Source organism: Mixophyes fleayi, chromosome 2, assembly GCF_038048845.1.
Source record: "Mixophyes fleayi isolate aMixFle1 chromosome 2, aMixFle1.hap1, whole genome shotgun sequence".
In the NCBI taxonomy this organism is placed as follows: domain Eukaryota; kingdom Metazoa; phylum Chordata; class Amphibia; order Anura; family Limnodynastidae; genus Mixophyes; species Mixophyes fleayi.
Window position 1 is genome coordinate 155,477,890 of NC_134403.1, and position 23,407 is coordinate 155,501,296.

The 23,407-nt window shown below is 40.0% G+C and overlaps 1 protein-coding gene across 8 annotated transcripts in view; it reads right to left on the bottom strand.

Annotated features, from left to right (window-relative positions):
* Nucleotides 1-23,407, bottom strand: part of DMD (dystrophin) — a 1,967,742-nt gene that overhangs the window by 1,138,143 nt on the left and 806,192 nt on the right. For all 8 annotated transcript variants that reach the window (XM_075200299.1, XM_075200300.1, XM_075200296.1 and 5 more), the window contains one exon: nucleotides 16,653-16,894. In XM_075200299.1, the coding sequence (XP_075056400.1) occupies nucleotides 16,653-16,894 (242 nt within the window). The remainder of the gene's footprint in view (nucleotides 1-16,652; nucleotides 16,895-23,407) is intronic.

Sequence of the window (23,407 nt, forward strand, 5' to 3'; positions counted from 1 at the left end):
AAATAGGAAAGAAGAGAGGCACAGTATGGAGGTAAAAGGAAAGAAGAGAGGCACAGTATGGAGGTAAAAGGAAAGAAGAGAGGCACAGTATGGAGGAAATAGGAAAGAAGAGAGGCACAGTATGGAGGTAAAAGGAAAGAAGAGAGGCACAGTATGGAGGAAATAGGAAAGAAGAGAGGCACAGTATGGAGGAAATAGGAAAGAAGAGAGGCACAGTATGGAGGTAAAAGGAAAGAAGAGAGGGACAGTATGGAGGAAAAAGGGGGAGAATAGGCACTGTATGGAGGAAAAAGGGGGAGAAGAAAGGCACAGTATGGAGGAAAAAGGGGGAGAGGAGAGGCACACTATGGGGGAAAAAGGGGGAGAAGAGAGGCACACTATGGGGGAAAAAGGGGGCGAAGAGAGGCACAGTAAGGAAAAAGGGGGAGAGGCACAGCATGAGAAAAAAGGGGGAAGAAAGGCACAGTATAAGAAAAAAGGGTGAGAGACACAGCATGAGGAAAAAGGGGGGGAGAGACACAATAGTGGGGACAATTAATTTAAGATGGTGTGGTTTGGGGAGAATGAGGTCCCTTTATTAAATGTGCCTATGAATTATTTAATGGGAGTGACGGTTGCGGGAAATAGGTATATTTCTGAAATGTAAATACTATTAATTTATTGCTGGGGCTGTTTGTAGGGAGGGTAATAGGTTTATTTATTAAATGGGAATACCATTATTTTAATCCTGGGGCTGGAGGAAGGCCTAATTATTAATAATGGGTGGTACTGATTTAACGCCGGGGGTGGCTGTAATTTTCTAAATGTACCCATTTTTTTTCTCCAAATAGGGCCCCTAACATTCCAGGATCCAGACAAGCCGCAACTAAAGAAACCTGCAGCACAGGTGGTGAAAGTGAGAAGAACAGGCAGGAGAGAGCAGCAAAGTCTGTGAAATGTTGTGATTCTAGTGGGACAATCCCAATTTTTGGTGACCGTTCAATGGTGTACACAACAATGCAGTTTTTTTGTCTGTAGGAGGGTGGCCTGGCCATGCCCAGTGATGCATTATCAATGGTATTTTAATTTGCGGTATAACTGCTAGTTTTAATGTGCATCATAAATTTTCTTTTTAAAGTGCGGTATCATTGCTAGTTTTAGCGTGCGGTATCATTGCTAGTTTTAGTGTACATTATCAATGGTATTTTTAATGTGTGATATCATTGCTAGTTTTAATGTGTGGTGTCAATACCCATTTTAATGTGGTGTTTTGATGATTGTTTTAATCTACAGTATTTTAGTTTGTGGAAGCAATGATTTTTCTTATGCAGACAACCTAAGCGAGCCCTCTGGGAGAGCTGTAAGCAGTGTCGGACTGGGGCATGAAGGGCCCACCGGGGAACTGCAATGCTAGGGGCCCACCAGAGGGGGTGTGGCCAGTCATCATAGAGGCGAGACTAGACGCTAGAGGGGGAGTGGTCAGCCCACGAAGGACAGCTAGCACCATAGTGTAGTATATAAAGAATGCAGTGTGTGTATAAAGAGTACACAGTCTGACCTGCCCCTTAGATTGGACAGAACAGTCACCATAAATCGGGATTGTCCCACTAGACCAGGCTTGGCTAACCTGTGGCACTCCAGGTGTTGTGAAACTACAAGCCCCAGCATGCTTTGCCAATATATAGCAGCTTATTGCTGGAAGGGTGTGCTGAGACTTGTAGTTTCACAACACCTGGAGTGCCACAGGTTAGCCAAGCCTGCACTAGACTCAGAATTTTTGACAGACTGTCCTACCTGTTGTTGTCACTTTTACCACCTGCAGCTGCTGGTTTCTTTAGTTGCTGCTTGTCTGGATCTTGGAATGTTGAGGGCCCTATTTGGAAAAAATAATGGGTACATTTAGAAGATTCCAACCAGCCCTGGCATTAAATCAATAGGACCAACAATTAATACTTAGGCCTTCCTCCAGCCCCAACATTAAAGTTATAGTATTCCCATTTAATAAACCTATTTCCCTCCCCCCAGACAGCCCCTGCAATAAATCGCATTTATGTATAATACGTATAATAAATATACCTATTTCCCGCAACCGTCACTGCCATTAAATAATTCATATTCACATTTAATTAAAAGCCCCCAAACCACCCCATCTTAAATTAAATTGCCCCACCTTCACCCTACAAAGAAAATAGCACCCATTATTTAGCTACCACCTACCACACACACTTTACATTGCCACAAGCCCGCTGTGCCATCACACACACATTACTGTGCCCCTTAATCACCATGCTGGGCCTCCTTATGATCAGACTGCGCCCTCCATGCTGTTTTTGCCCCCCCTTCATCACCCTGTGTCATGCTGCTTTTGTTTCCCCCTTCTCCTGGCCCCCCTTAACTCTGCCATCATGCTCCCCCTTCACTCTGCCTTCATGCTCCCCCTCCACTCTGCCTTCATGCTCCCCCTCCACTCTGCCTTCATGCTCCCCCTCCACTCTGCCTTCATGCTCCCCCTCCACTCTGCCTTCATGCTCCCCCTCCACTCTGCCATCATGCTCCCCCTCCACTCTGCCATCATGCTCCCCCTCCACTCTGCCATCATGCTCCCCCTCCACTCTGCCATCATGCTCCCCCTTCACTCTGCCATCATGCTCCCCCTTCATGCTCCCCCTTCACGCTCCCCCTCCACTCTGCCATCATGCTCCCCCTTCACTCTGCCTTCATGCTCTCCCATCATGCTCCCCCTTCATGCTCTGCCATCATGCTCCCCCTCCACTCTGCCTTCATGCTCCCCCTTCACTCTGCCATCATGCTCTCACATCATGCTCCCCCTTCATGCTCTGCCATCATGCTCCCCCTCCACTCTGCCTTCATGCTCTGCCTTCATGCTCCCCCTCCACTCTGCCATCATACTCTGCCTTCATGCTCCCCCTTCATGCTCCCCCTTCATGCTCCCCCTTCATGCTACCCCTCCACTCTGTCTTCATGCTCTGCCTTCATGCTCCCCCTTCATTCTGCCTTCATACTCTGCCATCATGCTCCCCCTCCACTCTGCCTTCATGCTCCCCCTTCATGCTCTGCCTTCATGCTCCCCCTTCATGCTCTGCCATCATGCTCCCCCTTCATGCTCTGCCATCATGCTCCCCCTTCATGCTCCCCCTTCATGCTCTGCCATCATGCTCCCCCTTCATGCTCTGCCATCATGCTCCCCCTTCATGCTCTCCCTTCACGCTCTCCCTTCACGCTCTGCCTTCACGCTCTGCCTTCATGCTCTCTTCTTTCTTCCATTCCCTCACTTACCTTTTCTATCTGATTCTTTATTCTCTTCTGTCTTCTGTCTTCTGTCTGCGGCGCTCCTCACTGAATGTCGGGCGTGATGACGTCACGCCCGGCATTCAGTGCGCACGGAGCCAGCGCCGCAGACACGCAAGTTTTTTTTTGTTTTTTTTTTTCTTCAGTTACTCGCTCCCCCACCAACGAAGGGGGAGCGATCAGGGTTGGGGCCTACCGGGGGATAGACCGGTCCCCCGGCGGGCCAGTCCGACACTGGCTGTAAGTGTCATACTGTGGGCTGTACGTGATGTAATGCAGGATGTGTCACTATGCCCTTAATTTTAGATCTTAGGGGCCCCCCTGTCTTAAGTGCCCCGGGCCCCCCGAAGCCTTAATCCAGCTCTGGAGTGCACCCAATCCTTGTTTTGCGGCCATCTGTCATCTGCCATAATAAAAATCTGTCTGTGTTCTGTGAAAGATATGCCCCTTTCCAGTGAGTTATCTATGGAGCACTACACATGCCACCTTACTTCTTTTGTTAAGAAGATCAACAGATCTTGATCTTCCACATCTCCATACCAACTTGCCAGAAAACATGACTGAAGATATCTAAGTCTAGCACTGGGCACTACCTCTATTGCTGCCGCCATGAATTCCAACACTGTCAAGCACATCTCTGACGCATTACACAGGTTCCTTCTCAGGATCAAGACTTGGCATAATCTTTTCTCCTGGTGTCAGGAATGCTTCCCTCCCAGATATAATCCTACAAAACATTATCCGTTGAGATCAGTTAAGCTGGCTCTTTCCTTCATTGATGATGCATCTCTGTTCCTTTAATACTTGCAAAACTGAGCTGCAACCTGAACAGAACTTTCTTTGGATGCTGCTGCAATGAGTATGAGGCCATAGAGTTGAACCTTCTTCCCTTAGTTTGCTATAACCACTATAAAAACCTTTGTGAATGTTCTTAGCCCGAAGGAGAGACACCTGAAATTAAGGTGTTTTTTGATGTGAATAATTTATTGTGATGTGCAATTACGCATCCTTTCGATGTGCACATCTCCAACCTCATCTCCATTCACGCTCCATCCCGCCCTCTTCGTTCGGCTAACGACCGCCGCCTCTCTTCCCCCCTGGTTACCTCCTCCCATGCGCGCATCCAAGACTTCTCCCGCGCTGCCCCCCTCCACTGGAACCAGCTCCCCCGCTCCATCAGAACTTCCCCCAACTTGTCCAGCTTCAAACGGGCCTTAAAAACCCACCTCTTCCTTAAAGCCCTTCAGTCCCCCACCCATTGACCTCCTCCCAGTCTCCCCCTACTCCCCTCCCTCTCCTGTCCCCCTCCTACTTCCCTCCTTTTCATTCTGCTCTCCCCCCCCTCCGTCCCTGCCTCCGTCATCCCCATTCCCTCCTGCTACCATTGTGTCTCTGTCCGTCCTACCCTCCCCTTAGATTGTACGCTCCTCCGAGCAGGGCCTCCTCTCCTTCTGTTCTCCACCACCTTAACTCTGCTCTCCAGCTCCTTGTCTCCTCCGCGAGGTCCTCCGGCCCCTGTCTCTACCCCGCTGGGGGCTCTCACCTCTAATCTAGCTGTTCATTGAGCTTCTGAGTTACTGTGATTTCTGTTAACTGTACTGTGCTGTCTCACCCTGTATCGTGTTTCTGTCTGTCCCTGTACGGCGCCACAGACACCTAGTGGCGCCCTATAAATAAAAAAATTAATAATAATAATGCTAAGGTTAAATAATATTTTAATGGACCACCTCATGGATTCCATTTTGAACTTTCTGATATGAATATACTCGTTGAGATTTCTCGATCTAGAATGGTACGATAAGCTCTGCTGCTTTTCCCCACAATAAAGATATATAAATTTGTAGATAAAGATACACAATCTCGCCTCCCTGTGTCTTGGTGGATCACATATGCCTCTCCTGGTTTAACCAACTTGATTAGCTTTAGAATTAAGGCATCTAACTTCTGCCCAAAAACATACTAGCCTTCTAATGTAAGTAACAGGAATTTGTTTTTCCATTTAACATCTGCCACCCCAGGGCACAATCACAATGTCTTGTCTAACAGCCACTGATGAAGCTGAAAGTGTAATTGCATCCACAGATGTTTTAATATAAAGTTTGTTGTGGTTTGCATATCTGGAACAATTTTAAGTAGCTCATTTCACTTAATTCCACTTTGCACATTTTTCGCAAGGTGATTCTGCCAAACTCTTAAAGCTCTGGAAGTTACTACCATTGCCACTGCAGATTTCAATGGTGCCTCAGAAATCACGTGCAGCTTTCTTAAGCCCCCTTCAGTCTTCCAATTCATTACATTCTTAAAGTAATTTACATCCTATAATGGAATAGTTGTTTTCTTATGTAGTCTGGCTATAGCAGCATCTATCTGTATGTCAAGCCTTATTAATTTCCTCTTCCACAAAAGGACACATGCAATACAATTTATTCATACTAAATAGGCATATATCTGGATGTTTCAACTCTTCTGAAATAATAGTTTTACTTATATTATTAAGTGGAAAATTCAAGCCTTTCTTTTAGACCCTGAGAATAACATATTCTGCAATGGTTGATTTTTCTTTTGCTCCTGCACTACTCCTCAGTAGTCAACAAATCTCACTTAAAAACATCCTAGCATTCCTGGTGTCACAGTGCTCCTGCATGTGACTTGATAAATTTGTACCCACAAAGCACCTTCTTAAAGGGGCAGAGCACCATTTGCACGCAATGGCTGTTGGATGATTCAATCTGCTGTGAAAGTCCCACCAACTTTCCCCCGCTTTGTACAATAAATACGTGCTTTGGGGCTTCAGGTCTGGAACTCAATATCATCCTTGAACTCCTCCTGGCAGCAGACACAGTAACAGGTAAGCTCCTAGATATAAAGCATAACAAAGAGTAACTATCCTGACTCTAGAAGAAGGATAGGCATGAAAACACAGAAAGAGGGGAGGTTTGGCCCTCTATACCATCCAGGTGTTTCTTCTTTGCCTGTCCCACCTCTGTAGCAGGGGTGGATTAACTCTTAGGAGTAAATGTATCAAGATCAGAGTTTGCAGCGGGTTTGAAAAGTAGAGATTTTCCCTATAGCAACCGATCAGATTCCGGCTTTCATGTTGTAAAATGTACTAAATAAGTGATAACTAGAATCTGATTGGTTGCTATAAGCAACATCTCCACTTTTCAAACCTACTATAAACTCTCAACTTGATACATTAACCACTTGGTGTGCGCAGCCATGGAGGAGGAAGAGGAAATGAGAGTTGAGATATTACTGCCATAAGCAGCATCCCCTATGTCACTTTGGTTGTGCTTGATCAGCACTAGGATGGCAAGTTTATTTGAATTGCATCTTAACAATTAAATATTATACTGGTCATTGATTTGCCTGTTTATAAATCCTTTTAAATTAAGAATGGAAGAATCCTTTATTGAGCACAGGTTCACTAATTGACAATTTTTGACAGCTCTGCCATATAGTGCAAAATTAACAGGTTGATGGTTCTAGCACTGACAATTATATTCAGCGTCGGACTGGCCCACAGGACTACCAGTAAAATTACCGGTAGGCCCGGCTACCTTACGACCACACCCCCTTTTAGATGTGGGCGGAGCTTACCTGGAGGCCCGTTGTTCACACCAGGGTGCTCGCATTCATCTCCGGCGTCCCCGCTGCTGCAGATGACTGGCTGTCACTGACAGCCAGTCATCTTTCACCTTTCACATGCGATCGCAGCTGCGATCATGTGACCCGCCCACTCACCCTGTCAGCTGATGTTCCCGCGCCGCTGAAGGGAGAAGATCAGAGAGGCTGCATCAATCAACTTTTGGGTAAGTATACTTTAACCAGTTGTTTATATTGTTTGTGCTAAAAAATCATTTATGTATTACAGTTTTTTATTTTGATAACACTGGATTACAATGTTATTAGTATTGGTTTTGATATTAATTTAGCTTTGTTGATCATTACACACACCCAGTATTAGATACACAGTACAGTCCAAATAGGTGCGTATGTTTGTATCCTTGTGTGTCCCACTTCCCCCCTGATTTGCGCCCATCCCATAAAACCCTGTAAATTTTCTTCTTTTTTGAGTACTGTCAGGATACTCTACCCCCTGGGAATAGTGGCAGCATCACCCTCTTCACCTTCTTTTTATTTTTACCAGAAAGTACTAAGGTAGCGCTCATCGTAAAAAGTATATGGGGTCTCCCATTACATCTGTTCTCAATATATATATATATATATATATATATATATATATATATATATATATATATATATATATATATATATATATATATAAAATGTGTGTGAATTAAGAGGACTATTGCAGGCATAATATGAATCGGGGACACTTGCGTGGCGTAACATTGTGGGTACTACCGTGTGGCATAGCATTGTTTTGGGGGCACTACTATGTGGCATAGGGGGGCTGCGTATCTATACTAAACTATAGGGGGGCTGACTATACTAAACTCTAGTGAGCGGGGGCTGCACAGAGAACACTATCGGGAGGGGGTAATGGGACCTTTAATGCTGAGGTGGTTTGGGTCTATAATTGAATGTGGGTGCTGTTGATTTAATGGCAGCAATGGTTGGCATTTCTAAATGTACCCATTATTTTTTCCAAATAGGGCCCTCAACATTCCTGGATCCAGACAAGCCACAACTAAAGAAACCAGCAGCCACAGTTGGTAAAAGTGACAACAACAGGTAGGACAGTCTGTCAAATGTTCTGAGTCTAGTGCAGGCTTGGCTAACTTGTGGTACTCCAGGTGTTGTGAAACTACAAGTCCCAGCATATCCTTACACCAATAAGCTGCTATATATTGGCAAAGCATGCTGGGGCTTGTAGTTTCACTACACTAAGGTGCTAGCTGTCTTTCGTGGACTGACCACTCCCCCTCTAGTGTCTGGTTCCGCCTCTATGATGGCTGACCACACCCCCTTTGGTGGGCCCCTAGTGTTGCATTCCCCGGTGGGCCCTTCATGCCCCAGTCCGACACTGATTATATTCCTACAAAACTGATACATTACCAGTAGGTCCACTTTTACATAATTAATACCTTTAATTTGACAGGTTGTCCTGCTTGATAAATCTTTCTTGCTAAGTCACTGAACTTTGATTCAGAGGATGAAACTGTCTGCAAATTCTTTCCACTAACAGCCCCCATATACAGGTTACAATTACAATCTGCATCGTGTGTTTCTTAGTGTGACATGACAGTATGATAATGAAAACTGAGTTTCCCCTATTCCCACACTAATTTGTGTGCAATTTTTTCAAAAGCAGATGGTGAATAATACAGTCTCGTGTAAAGTATTTTACAAGCAGTGCAGAGGGATCGCAGATATACAAGGATAATCTCCCTGCCAAAGTTATCTTACCAATAAGTTTCTGTGACTGGATCCGTGCCACTGATCGTGAAGTTCATGAAAGTGCTATAATTTAAAGTTTATTCCAAACTGTAAAAGCGTCTACAGATATCTCATACAACTGATCTCTGAAGCCATTATTTTGTCTATTTTCAGGAAATACGACTAACACTACTAGTCTTCATTCTTTAGTCTTCTTTGCAGCACAATAAAAAAAAGCAACAGCATCCCATTACTGTAGGATAAAGTAACAGATTATTGTTGCTATTTATGTTGTTTGAAAGGCTCAGCAGCTTCTAAGAACAGCATGAGCTCACAGCAATAACATAACACCATTTTTCTGGCAATGACATGAATAGTGATTTACCTAAAAGTGACACAACTCATGCAAACTTTGCTACCAGTTTCCAAAACAGTTTCTTAGAAAACAAAACAAAAAACACAATGACTTGCAAACAACTGTCTTAGACAATTATACATTTGTTTGCAGAACTACAAAGTAATTTTACACCCTAAAATAATGATTTCAGTTTTTTCCCATCTACCACTTTATTATTTAATGTTTGGGTTGACTGGTATTCTGGAATATTTTTCTCATGAGTCATAGAAAGTGATTTATGTATTCAAAGCATCATTGTCAAACTATGGCAAACTAAATACCCAAAATAGTAGAATGGACATTTCTGCTGGCTAAGAGCATAAATTAATTTGGGGTTGTCAAAACCCCTCCCATTTTAACTAATCATTTGCATAAATGGGAAGATCACAAGGGAGGGACTTTGAGTAAGCCTTCAATAAGACTGTGAAATCACATTATACTCTGATGAGTGCGCATATAGTCAGCACCACAATGTCAAAAATAGAATTCCTCAGGTGATTCAGATCTTTATCGAAGAGGTACAATTCCTTTGCTGCTATAATTCTATTTATTAGAGATGTCTTTTTTTCATTTATAGTTCAGCGATTCACATATACAAACATGAATCAAAAAATTATCAACCTAATTGTACAAAACATAGGATATTTCTTTCTTGTTACTATTTAGTCATCATGGAAGCTATTGTGTTAATGTCATGTTACTGACACTCCTATATTCAATGCAGTAAAATAGGTCCCCATGATTCAAAACTATTGTTTACTGCAAACCAAGTAACTACAATTATCACATCCTGTCAGGATTATGCTCCAAATCCTACGTTAATCAACTAGATAGAAATTTATGAAATGTGATATCAAGAATGAATTAGCCTGTGTTAGTATGTGACATTCTGTGCTAACACCCAGCAGGGCAAGTAGAAACTGAGGAATTGGGAGATAAATTTGTCATCTCTAGGAGGTAACCATATGGCTTCAAAGAGATGAATGAGATAAGTCCTGTCACATGAGAAACTTGACACCTCATAAGACATCAGGGGGTGCATATATCGAGCTGAGAGTTTCCCGGTGGGTTTGAAAAGTGGAGATGTTGCTATAGCAACCAATCAGATTCTAGCTATCATTTTGTAGAATGCACTAAATTAATGATAGCTAGAATCTGATTGGTTTTTCAAACCCACTGGAAAACTCTTAGCTTAATCCCAGGGCTCCAGCTCAGAGGGGAGCTTACCATCCACACACAAAACGGCATGTGGTCCGAGAGCACACAGCTATCCTATAACCTCTATAGTAAATATCTAATTCAACCTAGATTTACCTCCAATAATTCATATTGATAGTAGGTAAACACATATTCCTAAATGGGAAGATGAAAGGCAAAACATTTGTTGAATAAAGTGGTCTGTCATGCAGAGAATGGCAGGAAATGAGTTTTGGCTCAACTGATCAACTTTACATAGCATTATTTGGCGTCTATACATTGGTAAATTTATAGTGGGTTAACTTATGATAAAATTGCATTGGTTTGACACTCACCAGGAAATAAAACTGTTACTTATAAGCATTTGGGATTAAAAAGCGAGTTGGAAAGTTGAGGTTGTAAAATTCTGACATCAGTCTGGGTAACCAATCACAGATGTTTACAGCATAGGGTGGGGCAGTAAGAAACAGTCTTTAAAAGACCAGTTCACGTAATAACTGGGGTCAGACTTTTGTGAACACAATCAAATTGTAAGCTGTCCATATGTCCTACCAGACCAGTCCCCAGATATATAACTACTATGAAAGTTTATAGCCTGAATTTTCTCCTTTTATTTTTATTTTATTTTATTATTTTAGTTGCTTTTGCTCTATGTCGCCTGTCATGTTTCTCTATCCTATAAGCATTGCACTATTTTTTCGTACATTAAATTTCAATATAATAAGCTGATGTCCTTATTGCTCTAAACAAAGCCATAGTCTGTTTAGAAGAAATAGGTTGCTTGGCTGTATTAACCCTTTAAAAGCAAGTGTGGAAGGGTCAACGCATTTAGTTATCAGAACGCAGAGTGTATGCAATTGATCAATTAAGCTACAGGCTTCTATTGGCTTTAAAACAGTAGATGGTGGCAGCTGTAGGTGCATATGGAAGCAAGTGTCTGTGTTGGGGGGGGGGGGGGTCCAGTTAGATCCAAAGCCTATCAGGTAGGTGAGTGAAAGATTGAGTGCTGGAATTCTGTGTGGCCCCTTACAGTAGCTTCCAAGTCACGGGTGCGCTGACATATCTAATATCTGGAATCTGTTTTTTTCCTGTAATTTAGGTTCCTTATACAATATACTGTATAAATGTTACCCCAGTCCCTGCAGTGCCCCTGATATGCATTTCCATCCTCACTAAATTCTGTAAAAGTATTTCCCACAGCAGATATTGGAGGAAATGCTTGGTTGTCATGTGTATGAAATAATTAACTTTTTTATTTTTATTTTTTCACTTTCTGGATAAATATCATGTACCTGTATATATTATTCACATTTTTATATTATTTTGCATAGTTTGAGTTTATAGCTTCAGCAAACCACACAAATATAATGCCCTACCTGGCTTAATTATTTTAGAAGATATACTTTTATCAATTAGAGGTATTTAAAGGTTAATTGGTTATTTTTTTCTCCATACAATTCCATGCTTGGAATGTCATACTTTTTGACAATGGGTGAATTGGATTCTGTTAGTAAGAAGATACAGTTGATATGTTACTTTGCATAACTTTATATCTCTTGACTACAGTAAAATGTTTATAGGCTCTCTCCATGCCTGATTGTCTTTCATCTCTTCCCTGGACTCCCTGCAACTTTCACTCAGAATGCTTATTTAGTCATGTTTATGTTACTGTTCAACATTTATATTATTGTTAAATAATCCAATAAAAAGATAAACAAGACATATTCAAATATTTTACCAACATACACCTAACATAAATCCTGGTGCAATCAGTTGTCTTGAGAGCTCACACAACTTAGTGACAGGAGTCCATATGTGTACAATTAAAGTGTTCCAATTAATTTAAGAACCAATACACTTGTACTTGGGTTGCCCCACAGTTTGTTATTGTCGTTACAAACAAGATTAGTGCCGTCACAAAATATCCAAAGCAAATCTGAGGAAATGTTGTTGAAAAGCACCAATCAGGAGAAGGCTATAAGAAGATTTGAAGACTTTTAATAATACTCAGAGTATTGGCAAGTATATCATAAAGAAATGGAGAGAATATAGCACAACTGTGAATTTGTCTATGAAAGGCCATCTTTCAAAATTGGGTAACTGTGCAAGAGGCCACTCGTTAGGCTGGTGCCCAAAAGGCATAAGGCAACTCTGACAGAGTTACAGTATTTCATGGACAACTATAGCCTGGGCATTTTACAAATCTGCTTTTAATCAGAAAAAGAATGCCACTGAAAGACCCACATAGCAAGTGGAGGAAGTTTATATAGTCTGATGAGACCAATGCTAAGTGTTTTGGCCTCAAAGTGAGGCACTATGTTTGGTGCAAACCTAACGCTACACATCATTCTAAGAACATTTTCCTTACTGTGGAGCATAATTCTATGAGTATGCTTCTCTGCTTCAAGTACTGGAAAACTTTATAAAAAGTAATGCAAATGTCCCTTAGTAAAATTATTATTATTAGTGTTATTATTATCATAGATTTGTAAGGTGCCACAGTGCTCCACAGCACCGTACAGTAGGGAAAATAGTACATACATAAAACAGGGACATACAAGGTAGACAAAATAAATGCAGACATGAAAACAAAGGGTATGGAGGACTCTGCTCATTAGAGAGCTTACATTCTAAATGGAAGAGGGCACAGCTGAAACAAGGGAAGCTAGTGTGACTTAGAGTGAAGATTGAAATAATTGTGAGGGTGCATTATTGTGAATAGTGTTATCAAAGATATGGTCACCTCTGAAAAAGAGATGTGTTTTCAAAGAGCTTGTAAAGATTTTAAGGCTGTGGGAAAGTCTGATTGAGCGTGGTAGGGAATTCCATAAGTGGGGAGCAGCATGAAAGAATTCTTGTAGGTGGAAGTGAGAGGTGATTACCAGAGATGAGACAAGGCGAAGGTCAGAGGTAGATCTAAGTGGGTGGGAGGGAGAGCATTTTGATATGAGATCTGTGATGTATGCAGGGGTAGTGTTGTTGAGGACTTTGTAGGTAAGGGTGAGTAATTTTAATTAATTCTGGAGGACACAGGGAGCTAGTGTAGAGATTTGCAAAGTGGTGTAGTAGATGTGGAGCAGTGAGAGAGGAAGATCGATCTTGCAGCAGCATTTAGGATGCATTGATGTGTGGATATATGAGTGTCAGGAATGCCAGAGAGCAGAAGATTGCAATAGTCAAGACGGGAGATGATGAGAGAATGGATGAGTTTTGGTAGCATGTTGAGTAAGAAAAGGATGTTTTCTGGCAATGTTTTTAAGGTGGAGTCGACAGGACTGGGAGAGAGTTTGGAGGTTAGGAATAAAGCAGAGGGTGGAGTCAAGTGTGACACCAAGGCAGAGGGCTTGGTAGACCGAGAAAATTGTGGTGTTATTGACAGTGAGGGAAATATGGTAGAAGGTGGTGACTCTGGCAGGAGGGAGGATAATAAGCTCAGTTTTGGACATGTTGAGCTTTAGGTAGTGTTGGGACATCCATGTGGAAATAGCAGAAAGACAGTTGGTTACACAAGATAGTACAGAAGGAGAGAGGTCAGGGAAAGAGATATAAATTTGGGTGTCATCAGCGAAAAGGTGGTATTGGAGGCCGAATTAGCGAGTTAGTGCCCCAAGAGAAGAGGTGTGCAATGAAAAAAGTAAAGGGCCAAGAGCAGAGCCTTGTGGGACCCCAACAGATAGTGGGAGTGGATGGGAGAATTTGCCAGAGGTAGAAACACTAATGGAGCGGTTCGATAAGTAGGAAGTGAACCTGGAAAGAACTGTTTCATGAAGACCAATGGAGTTAAGGATGTGTAGGAGAAGAGGGTGATCAACAGTATCAAAACCAGCAGTGAGGTCCAGGAGAATGAGTATGGAGAAATTACCCTCAGATTTTGTAAATCACTGATCACTTTTGGGAAAGCAGTTTTAGTGGAATTCTGGGTGCGGAAGCCTGATTGCAGTCGAGAATGAGAGGAGAGAAAATGAGACAGGCGTTTGTACACTAATTGCTCAAGTAGTTTGGATGCAAAGGGGAGGAGTGAAATAGGGCAGTAGTTGGAGAGAGAGGCTGGATCGATAGATGGCGAGATGAGCACGTGTTTAAAGGATGATGGAAATGTACCAGTGGAAAGAGACAGGTTGAAGACGTGAGTTAGAGGTGGGCATGCAGTGGAGGAAAGGGAGCGGAGAAGCTGGGAGGGAATAGAGTCGAGTGGACAGGTTCTAGAGTGAGATGATAAAATGAGTGTAGAGACTTCTTCAGTTACTGGAGAGAATGAATTAAGGGTGAACTGGGGAGTGTAGGTAAAGGTGGGTAGAGTGAGTGTAATTTGGCATGAGGAAATAGCTTGTCAAATGGTGTCAATTTGGTCTCTGAAATAGGTGGCAAAATCATGGGCAGTGAGGGAGGAAGGAGGTACAGGTTGGCAGAGAAGTGATTTTAGGGTGGCAAAAAGGCGACGTGGGTTAGAAGACAGGGTGGATATTAAAGATTTGAAGAATGCTTGTTTGACAATTGAAAGGGCAGTGCTATAAGATGAAATGATGAATTTATAGTGGAGGAAATCGGGGAAAGGAACGATATTTCCTCCAGTGGCGCCCTGCAGTGCAGGAGCACTTTTGCAGGTAGCTGGTCTGTTTATTGTGCCATGGCTGGGGTTTGTATCGGCGGCTATATGTAGTAGCTGGAGCTGCATTGTCCAGTGCCCAAGTAAGTGTTTTGTTATAGAAAGAAGTAGCCTGATTAGGACAGGACAATACAGTCAATGGAGAAAATCGTTGTTTTAGTGAAAATGAGAAGTGGATTAGAAGTGGAGTGGATTGAAAATGAGAAGTGGGTTAAGAGTATTTAGGTTTGGTTGTGTACGTGTGTATTTGGGTGCAGGGGGAAGGGCATGAGGTAAGGTGAGGCTTAAGGAAAGGAGGTTGTGGTCAGAGAGTTGGAAGGCAAAACTGGAAAAACTAGAGATGGAGCAGTAGCGGGAGAAGACAAGGTCGAGGGAGTGCCCATCACAGTGGGTGGGAGATGAGGTCCACTGGGAGAGACCAAAGGAGGAAGTAAGTGAAAGAAGTTTAGTGGCAGAAGAGACAGTGGGATTATCAATGGTAATGTTGAAATCGCCTATTATGAGTGTAGGCAGGTCAAAGGATAGGAAATAAGTGAGCCAGGCCGCAAAGTTGTCAAGAAATTGGGAAACTGGACCTGGTGGGTGATAAATGACAACAGCACGAAGGTGGAGAGGATAAAATAGACAGATAGTGTGGACTTCAAAGGAAGAGAATGAGAGGGAGAGTTCAGAGGGTATGACTTGGAAGGTGCAGAATGGAGAGAGTAGAATGCCTACTCCATCACCTTATCTGTTTCCAGGTCTGGTAGTGTGGCTGAGGAAGAGTCCCCAACAAGAAAGAGTTGCAGGGGATGAAGTGTCAGAAGAGGTGAGACAAGTTTCTTTAATGGCAAGAGGCTAAGGGATTTAGAAATGAATATAGATCATGGATGGATGTAAGTTTGTTGCAAACAGATCTGGCGTTCAATAGTGCACAGGAGAAGGGAACAGAGGCTAGTGGAGATATGTGGATAAGGTTGGCGGGATTGAAAGTGCAGGATGGATGGAAAGGTTTGAGGTGGAGCGAGGAGCGTGAGCAGATAATGGTGAAAATATAAACAAATCTTGTAAACCTTTCTTCAGGAGTAACCCAATTAAAATCCAGACCTTAAATAAATTGAAAAACTGTAGAATAACCTAATATAATAACTTCTCCAACAGTTTCCATCCAACCTGATGTAAGTCTAGCAATATTGTTCAAATGGGAAAATTGCAGTGTCCACATTTTGGTAGTGAATTAGTAGTAGTGATACATAGGGGTAATTGTAGCTTAAAGTACTTCTACCAAGTATCAAACAATGGTTGCAAATACTTGTGTAATCAGTCATTCTCTAAGCACTATCATTATCTAAACGCTATGTACTCAATCATTATCTAAGTTCATTGTACAAAAACTGTAATGGAATAATTGATCTAGATTATTTAATGGTATATATATTATTTAATGGAATAGAGTATATATTATTGCATACATTTATGTGTAACCTATGAAATATCATGTTGCATACAAATACAAAAACACCTACCACTGTATAATGTTTATTATAGTGACATTGTAAGTGGGAAATATTAGAAAAGTGACTACATTGGAGCCATTATGAGTAATTCAAGAGAAGAGGAGAATGTAATTCATGTGTTTTCAGGCGTTACTAGTGGGACATCTCACTTGTTGCAGTGTCCGCACTAAATAATAATTCTTATATTGTTTTGCAGTTTAGTTTTTTTGTATGATATTCAGCATGCAAAACAAACATAAGCCTTTTGTAAAATCCCCCACTAAATATGACATTTATGCATATTCTGTGGAACAGAACTTAAACACTTGCAAATAATTTCTCTCACCTTGCATTTTTGTAACTGTGTTTTGACTGTTTCTGCCTCGGAGGCTGTTATACTTTGTGCTTTTAGCCAGTTTTCAGCTGTAATTGCTGTCTGTTCCAATTGTTGTAACTTGGAGTAAAAGGCAATGATGCTATTTTGATATTCCAGCCAAGAAAGTCTCTCGCCCAGCAACTGACAGAAGTCTGTCCACCGGCTGTTCAAATGTTGAGAGGACTGTGTGATGCTGTCTACATTAAGGCCATCTAAGAAAAAAAAAAATAAGCCATCTCATTATAAACAATTAGCATAAGTCTTGAAAGTTATTTTATGGATACAAAAAAGTGTTTGTAGTCAGCAAGTGCTGTTTTAGATTAGAAAGCAAACAACATGAATTGTAGCACTACTCTACAGATTCCAAGGTTTTTATAGATAGGATATAATTTGCAAAGGTGTATAAATAATTACACAAAAATAAATATAGCTTTGTATAAGGGTAAAGGACATTTAACCAGCTGTCCGGTATTCAGTCCAGAGGCAGAGAATGCCATGCATATAATGTGAGCATCAATGGGCAGTACTGTCTACCCATCACATAGCTATAGAGCACCACCAACATGCTCCTAACATACACAACGCCCAAATACCCCATCGCCAGCCATCCAATAGTCTGGTATCTGTGTATACTTCTAGAACATCTCATTTAGAGATTACATCTATTATTGGATGATCAATGCAAGTCTTTGGTGAACCAAGTCTTTGGTGAACCACCCATATGTTAATTACTTGGGTGTTCACAATGACTTTCTTGCAAGACACACTCCAGTACTGGTAAAGTCACATGACAATCCTATACTAGTGCTGGGAAAGTCAATTGATACTTTCTGGGAAAAGTAAGTAAATAGAGACAATGGAAAATGGAAACATATCCAAGATGTTAGGTGACAAATGACACAGCAACATAGTACTAATGGCACCTTTGCTGAAAAAAACCACAAAAATATAGGACTGCCTAGAATTTAAAATTTCACTACTGTGCCGCTTGAAAACCCCCTCCAAAAACTTTAACCACATCTGCTGGGATAAATATATTATTTAATATGATGCTGATGCAAGAGTAAATATTAAATTACAGTTAATAAATGCTGGATTACAATGATCTTGTGAAATGAGACCTGTCCCCAGTGAGCTTGCATTCTAGCATTTCTCTTTTTATCATTGTACAAGGTATACAAAAAGGTGTATTAGTATAACATGTGAAAAAAATAAATAATTATGGAAAAATTAAATGGATATCAGACTTCGTTTTAATCCATCATTAGCTCAATTTGTTTCTATGCCCTGGATATTTTATGTTCCTATGTGACCTGCATATTTTAATAAATCTGTTTTCCACAGGTGTATGCTGCACTGGTAGGAAATTGTGGTTTGCAGTTTTATTTAATAAACAACTTATTCTGGCAACATTTGGCATCCCAGTCAGGTGTGAAAGCATGAAATCTACCAAGGCATACCAAACAATAAGTGGATATAATAACAACAATAATCCAATTACATTATGCATTCATTGTTGTTGCTGAAATATTGAATTGATAAACACATTGTTCCCAAAGGATATGGGTCATTACCTAAAGTGCATCCATTCATTTTACTGTCTGTGTACTCTGTATAAGATTGCATAATATATTACGTGTAAGTGTTCCTTAATCATACCTTCCATGCAAGTACATAAGAACTGGCACTTTAACAGGCAAAACCTGTCAAGACCATTCATTATTAACCAGCGCAATTGGGGAAGAATTGTCACGATCTGTACTCCGCTAGTCAAAGAATGATGCTATTAATGACACCTAAAAGGAAAACATAACTACGACAAATGTTTGGAATATTTGATGATCCTTTGCTCAGTAAACATTCATTTTAAAAGCCACTCATTTAAGAAGCTAATTCAATATGCATGTGGTTAAGATATTTGCATACTCTGAGCTAAAATATGTGCTGTGAACAAAATGAGTATGTCTTGTGAATATGTGGCGCACTTAGCTCAGAAGTAAAATATGATTTTAATAAGGTTATGCTTTATGTAAACGAGAAAAGTACAAAAAGAGATAAACTGCAATCATAACTAGATGACATACATTTTACTGGATTAACAGCTAATAGCTATAAACACAAAGGAAACATATTACTAGCATTAGAGAAACTGAATGAGCACTAAATGCAGTCACATAAGTTTAATGTAGCTGTGACAGTGAAATGTACCAAACGTGAAGCTGACACGAGGCAGCATGGTATGCACATGTCAGGGTGTGCACAGATCTCATGATACAATTGCTGAAGCCTTCACACTTAATATAAACCTTTTGCACTGGTCTCTACCAATTAATACATAATCTAATTTACATTACAAATTAAGTATGATTGTGTTTATGAATATGTACATATGAAGATGTTATTATAAATTTAGAAATAGTAGTTACAAATATATATATATATATATACAGTATACCATATATAATGGGCCTTGATGAATCGGGCCCATTGACACCATTATACATATATTACATATTGAAGACATATACATATATATATATATATATATATATATATATATATATATATATATATATATATATATATATATATATATATATATATATATATACATACAATATGTAATATATGTATAACGATGTCAATGGGCCCGATTCATCAAGGCATGCATACTGAGTGCAACATGGATTTGTTTAAATACGCACATAAATCGGTACTGCATACTACCAAATTCAACAAGGAATGGATCTGAAGATAAGTGCGTTGATGAATTTGGGTGTATGTTTGCTTTGCTCTACTTCGCTGCAGGAAATGTCTACTGTCTATGTGGAATATACATTTGCAAAAGAATGCATAGACAAAAAAACTATTGAACTAATGCTAACTGTTAATAAAATAAGCATTAATAACATAACAGTTAAAAACAAACAAAAAAAAATGTATATTTTTTTTCCATGAAAAACATTTGTTAGGATGATTTTAATGTCTATTGAATATAAAATAATTTTTACAGTTGTTCCTGATTGCAAACAGATGTTATAGCATGTATATGAGACTGTCATCACTAGTATTCAGGACTTAGACTAGCCCTGTACCTGGTGTAAGAGATACATACAAAATCTGCAGATTTTTGCCTTGATATATAAAGATGCTATAGTTTATTAAACGGTAATGGAAATTAAATTAAAGCCAACAAAATTACATATTTTTTTATGCGCATGATACATAAACAGGACAAAAAGCAACATAATACAATCAGTGGACAGAAAAGGACGTACTTTCACACAGAAGTGTGACCAGTAGCAAAAATTTGTCAAGTTTGCCATCAAAAGGATGTCATGTCCATGCACTAGTGTAATGCAAGAACATGTATTTGGTGGTGCTATGAAATTTGAACTGAAAGACCTAGTTACATACAATATATATATATATATATATATATATATATATATATATATATATATATATATGTATACATATATACATATATAACAACAGTGTATATTTACTAAATTTGCTCCTGGTGCATATTATTATTCAGTATACAGAAACATATAAATCCCACCCTCTTCCCAAAGTAACCCATGCATTAATCATTCAGTGATGAATTTGGTAAACAAAATCATGGATAATGATGTACGTGTTACCTACCAGCATAATACTCTTAGACAGGGGCAGAAATTCTGCATGTGCAGCTAATCAGGGGCCCTGAGACACATGGGGTCCCAAGTTTTTAAATTATTTTTAAGGATTCTTCTCTAATATCACATTTCTCTCACCCTATGACAACTAGAGAACATAATTTTACAAGATCCACTTTGATTTGTTGTGAGGAACCTTGGAACAGGCAAGAACTTTTCAGCAGGGGCTTCACTAGGTGTTAATAGTACCCAACATAACGTGCTTTACCCCTATCCGTTAGACAATTGGAGGTTTCATTATACACCATTGTGCAATGTAAAGAAATTCAATGTTTCAGAATTGTTTCAGTGTACATTTTTTTCTGCAGGGTATTTTCCAAGTATGGTGCATCAGCAAGTGTAGAAAAAAAGATATAGATGCATGCAACGGAATTAGATTACACTGTACTGTTAATAAAGATTAGGCCCACCAGACATCCTTTCTCCTCAGGAAGTATGCAACTGACACTTCTCTAAACTGTTTTTAAATTGTGGTGTGTTGCATGGTTAAATGTATAGTCTCTCCCAAAAATGTAAAATATAAGCAAGAGAGCATGGTCACCCCAAATCTATTTATTCCAGAATTTTGTGCTGGAGCACCCCTTTAGGTACTGACCTCTAGACTTATGGACTATGAGACTTTGTGCCAATGCCTTTGGTTAACTAGGGCCAGCAGTTCAAGTAAAGCCAGAGCCCCATGTGGTGAAAAAAAACATTTAGGGATTAACAGGAGGTAGAGCCCACCATTTAATCATACCTAGGATTAAGAGAAAGTGTTTGCCTTTACTGTTTAGCTGGTGCAGCCACAGACTTTGGGGAGCCCAAACAACAGAAAGTCCAGGAGCTATGTGAAGAACAAGGCTGGCACAATATCACTCCCAGGAACAAGAGGGCCACCAATTCTGGGCTGGACTAACCTCTGGACACTCTACTCCCATAGTAATACAGAAAACCGTAGCTCTTTAAGAGGATGGTACCCAAGGTAAATGTGATTAGTAGTAGCACTGCCCACTACCCATCTCCATAGGTCAATACTCCTGTTTGTGCCCTCCAAAAGCAGGGTGACATATGGGTTGGATCACTTCTATGCCTTGCAGAAGGAGAGGCTAAATTCGCCCTCAAGTGGAACTGACAAGAAGGTAGCATGTTTTCCCTTTATGCTGTATTGTAGCAATAAAGTGCTATTGCTGCTTTGGTTATTGTAATATTTAAAATAAATACTACTTTCTTTAATATTAAACATTTGTCTGGGTGAGAATATGTTCCCACAATATAATAATAGGGCTGGTAGTGAGTCAAAAGGAGACCCTTATTAGCAGTGGTCAATTTTGGAATTCATTGCCAGTTAGCACTGTGTACACTTTCTGTATGGTAAAAGGTGGTTGAGTCGTGACAATAGGGAATGAATTGATGGGGTAGTCTATGAAAATGGTGATAAGGGAGAACATTGAGGGGTAGAGATGTCCATGAGTCAACTGTAGGCATAAAAGTGGTTCCCAAATAATATTTCTGCACAGAGACCCTCTCATATACACGTTTCACACTTTCTTCCATATTTGCCATTACATAGACGCCTTAGTATATAAGTCTAAGTTCAGTTTTACAGACAAGACAGAGGCCACATTTTCTTCTGGCAAATAGCAATGTAACACTATTGTACACTATTTTTACTATTATTGTTTCCTTCCTTTTTAACTTGGTGCCTTGTATGCCAGAAGGGAATTGTGTGACATCATGCAACCAGAGTCTTGTAGAATGATACATGCATTCTAGCATACTTCTAGTCTTTTCAAACTGTTTCTTTTCAGCATTTCTGCTGATTAAATGTGTTTTACAGGTAGACAGGGCAAATAAGTTCCACAACAGCTGGGGAGTATCATCTAGAAGAGTTTGTACATTTTGAAAATGACAAAACTGCGAAAAATAATAATGCTAAAAAAACCTCCATATTGCTAATTTTACCTTTTCTCATTTTTCACGTGTGTACAATATTTTCATTACCTCGACTAAAGGAAAATGGCTTCAGGACATCCAGAAAGGGGTGGGTGTTGCGGCATAATTTGCAGGTGATACAGTGAAAAGGACTGCTAAACTTGTAGATGTTTCACTAGAAACAGAAGTGATGGTGGCATGGAATTATGAGGTAAAAACAACCAGATGCTCATGTGTATAATACCAGACCATGGTATCTGTGCATTGGTTTTATAGGTCAGGCAAAGTTCCATTGTATTTGTAAGATAAGCAATTGTCTAGTTCTGCACCGTTCCGGGGACATTCACTATGGTTCCAATTTATTAAGGAAAGTAAAGCAAAAAACAAATTAGTAGCAACTCGGCAAAACCATGTTGCATTGGAGGGGCTCTAAATTTAAAATGTTGGGTCAGATTTATAGTTGGATAGGGCCTGTCCTAGATTAACTTTAAATTTCAGTGTAAAAATAAAGCTAACAAGTATTTGTGTGATACATGAAAAAACAGCCAGTATTTAACTTATGTGCAAAATAAATAACTAATATGCACCCCTTGCATTGTAACATGGTTTTGTCCAGGAGAAAACTCACTCATTTTTTTGCCTTACTTTACTTAATAAATCAGGCCCTATTTGTTTATGTTTATTTTACATTTTCATTTATGTTTATGTTATTTTCTACTATTTATTTTTATTTATATATGCAACCTAATTATTAGAGCAGCCGGTTGGATATAGGAGCATGAACATGTGGCTTCACAATTACTGATTTACTGAATATTTGCATCAACTGTAAATATGGTCCTGCATAAAAACGTAATAATTTAACAGCAAATATCAGTCAAGGGAATGGGCATTAAAATCTTCAGTCTTTGTCTCAATTTATTGAATAAATGTATGGCCATTGGTGGCAACACAAGTGGCAGTGGGCATGAAGCATGTCTCTGGCAGGGCCAACAATGTGACATTATTCAATATAAACAGACTATAGAGTCAGTTTTATACACTAACAAAATATTATGTAAACTAGAAGGACAGGAGCAGTGGAAAGAAAAGTGATGATAATAAGGGATTTTT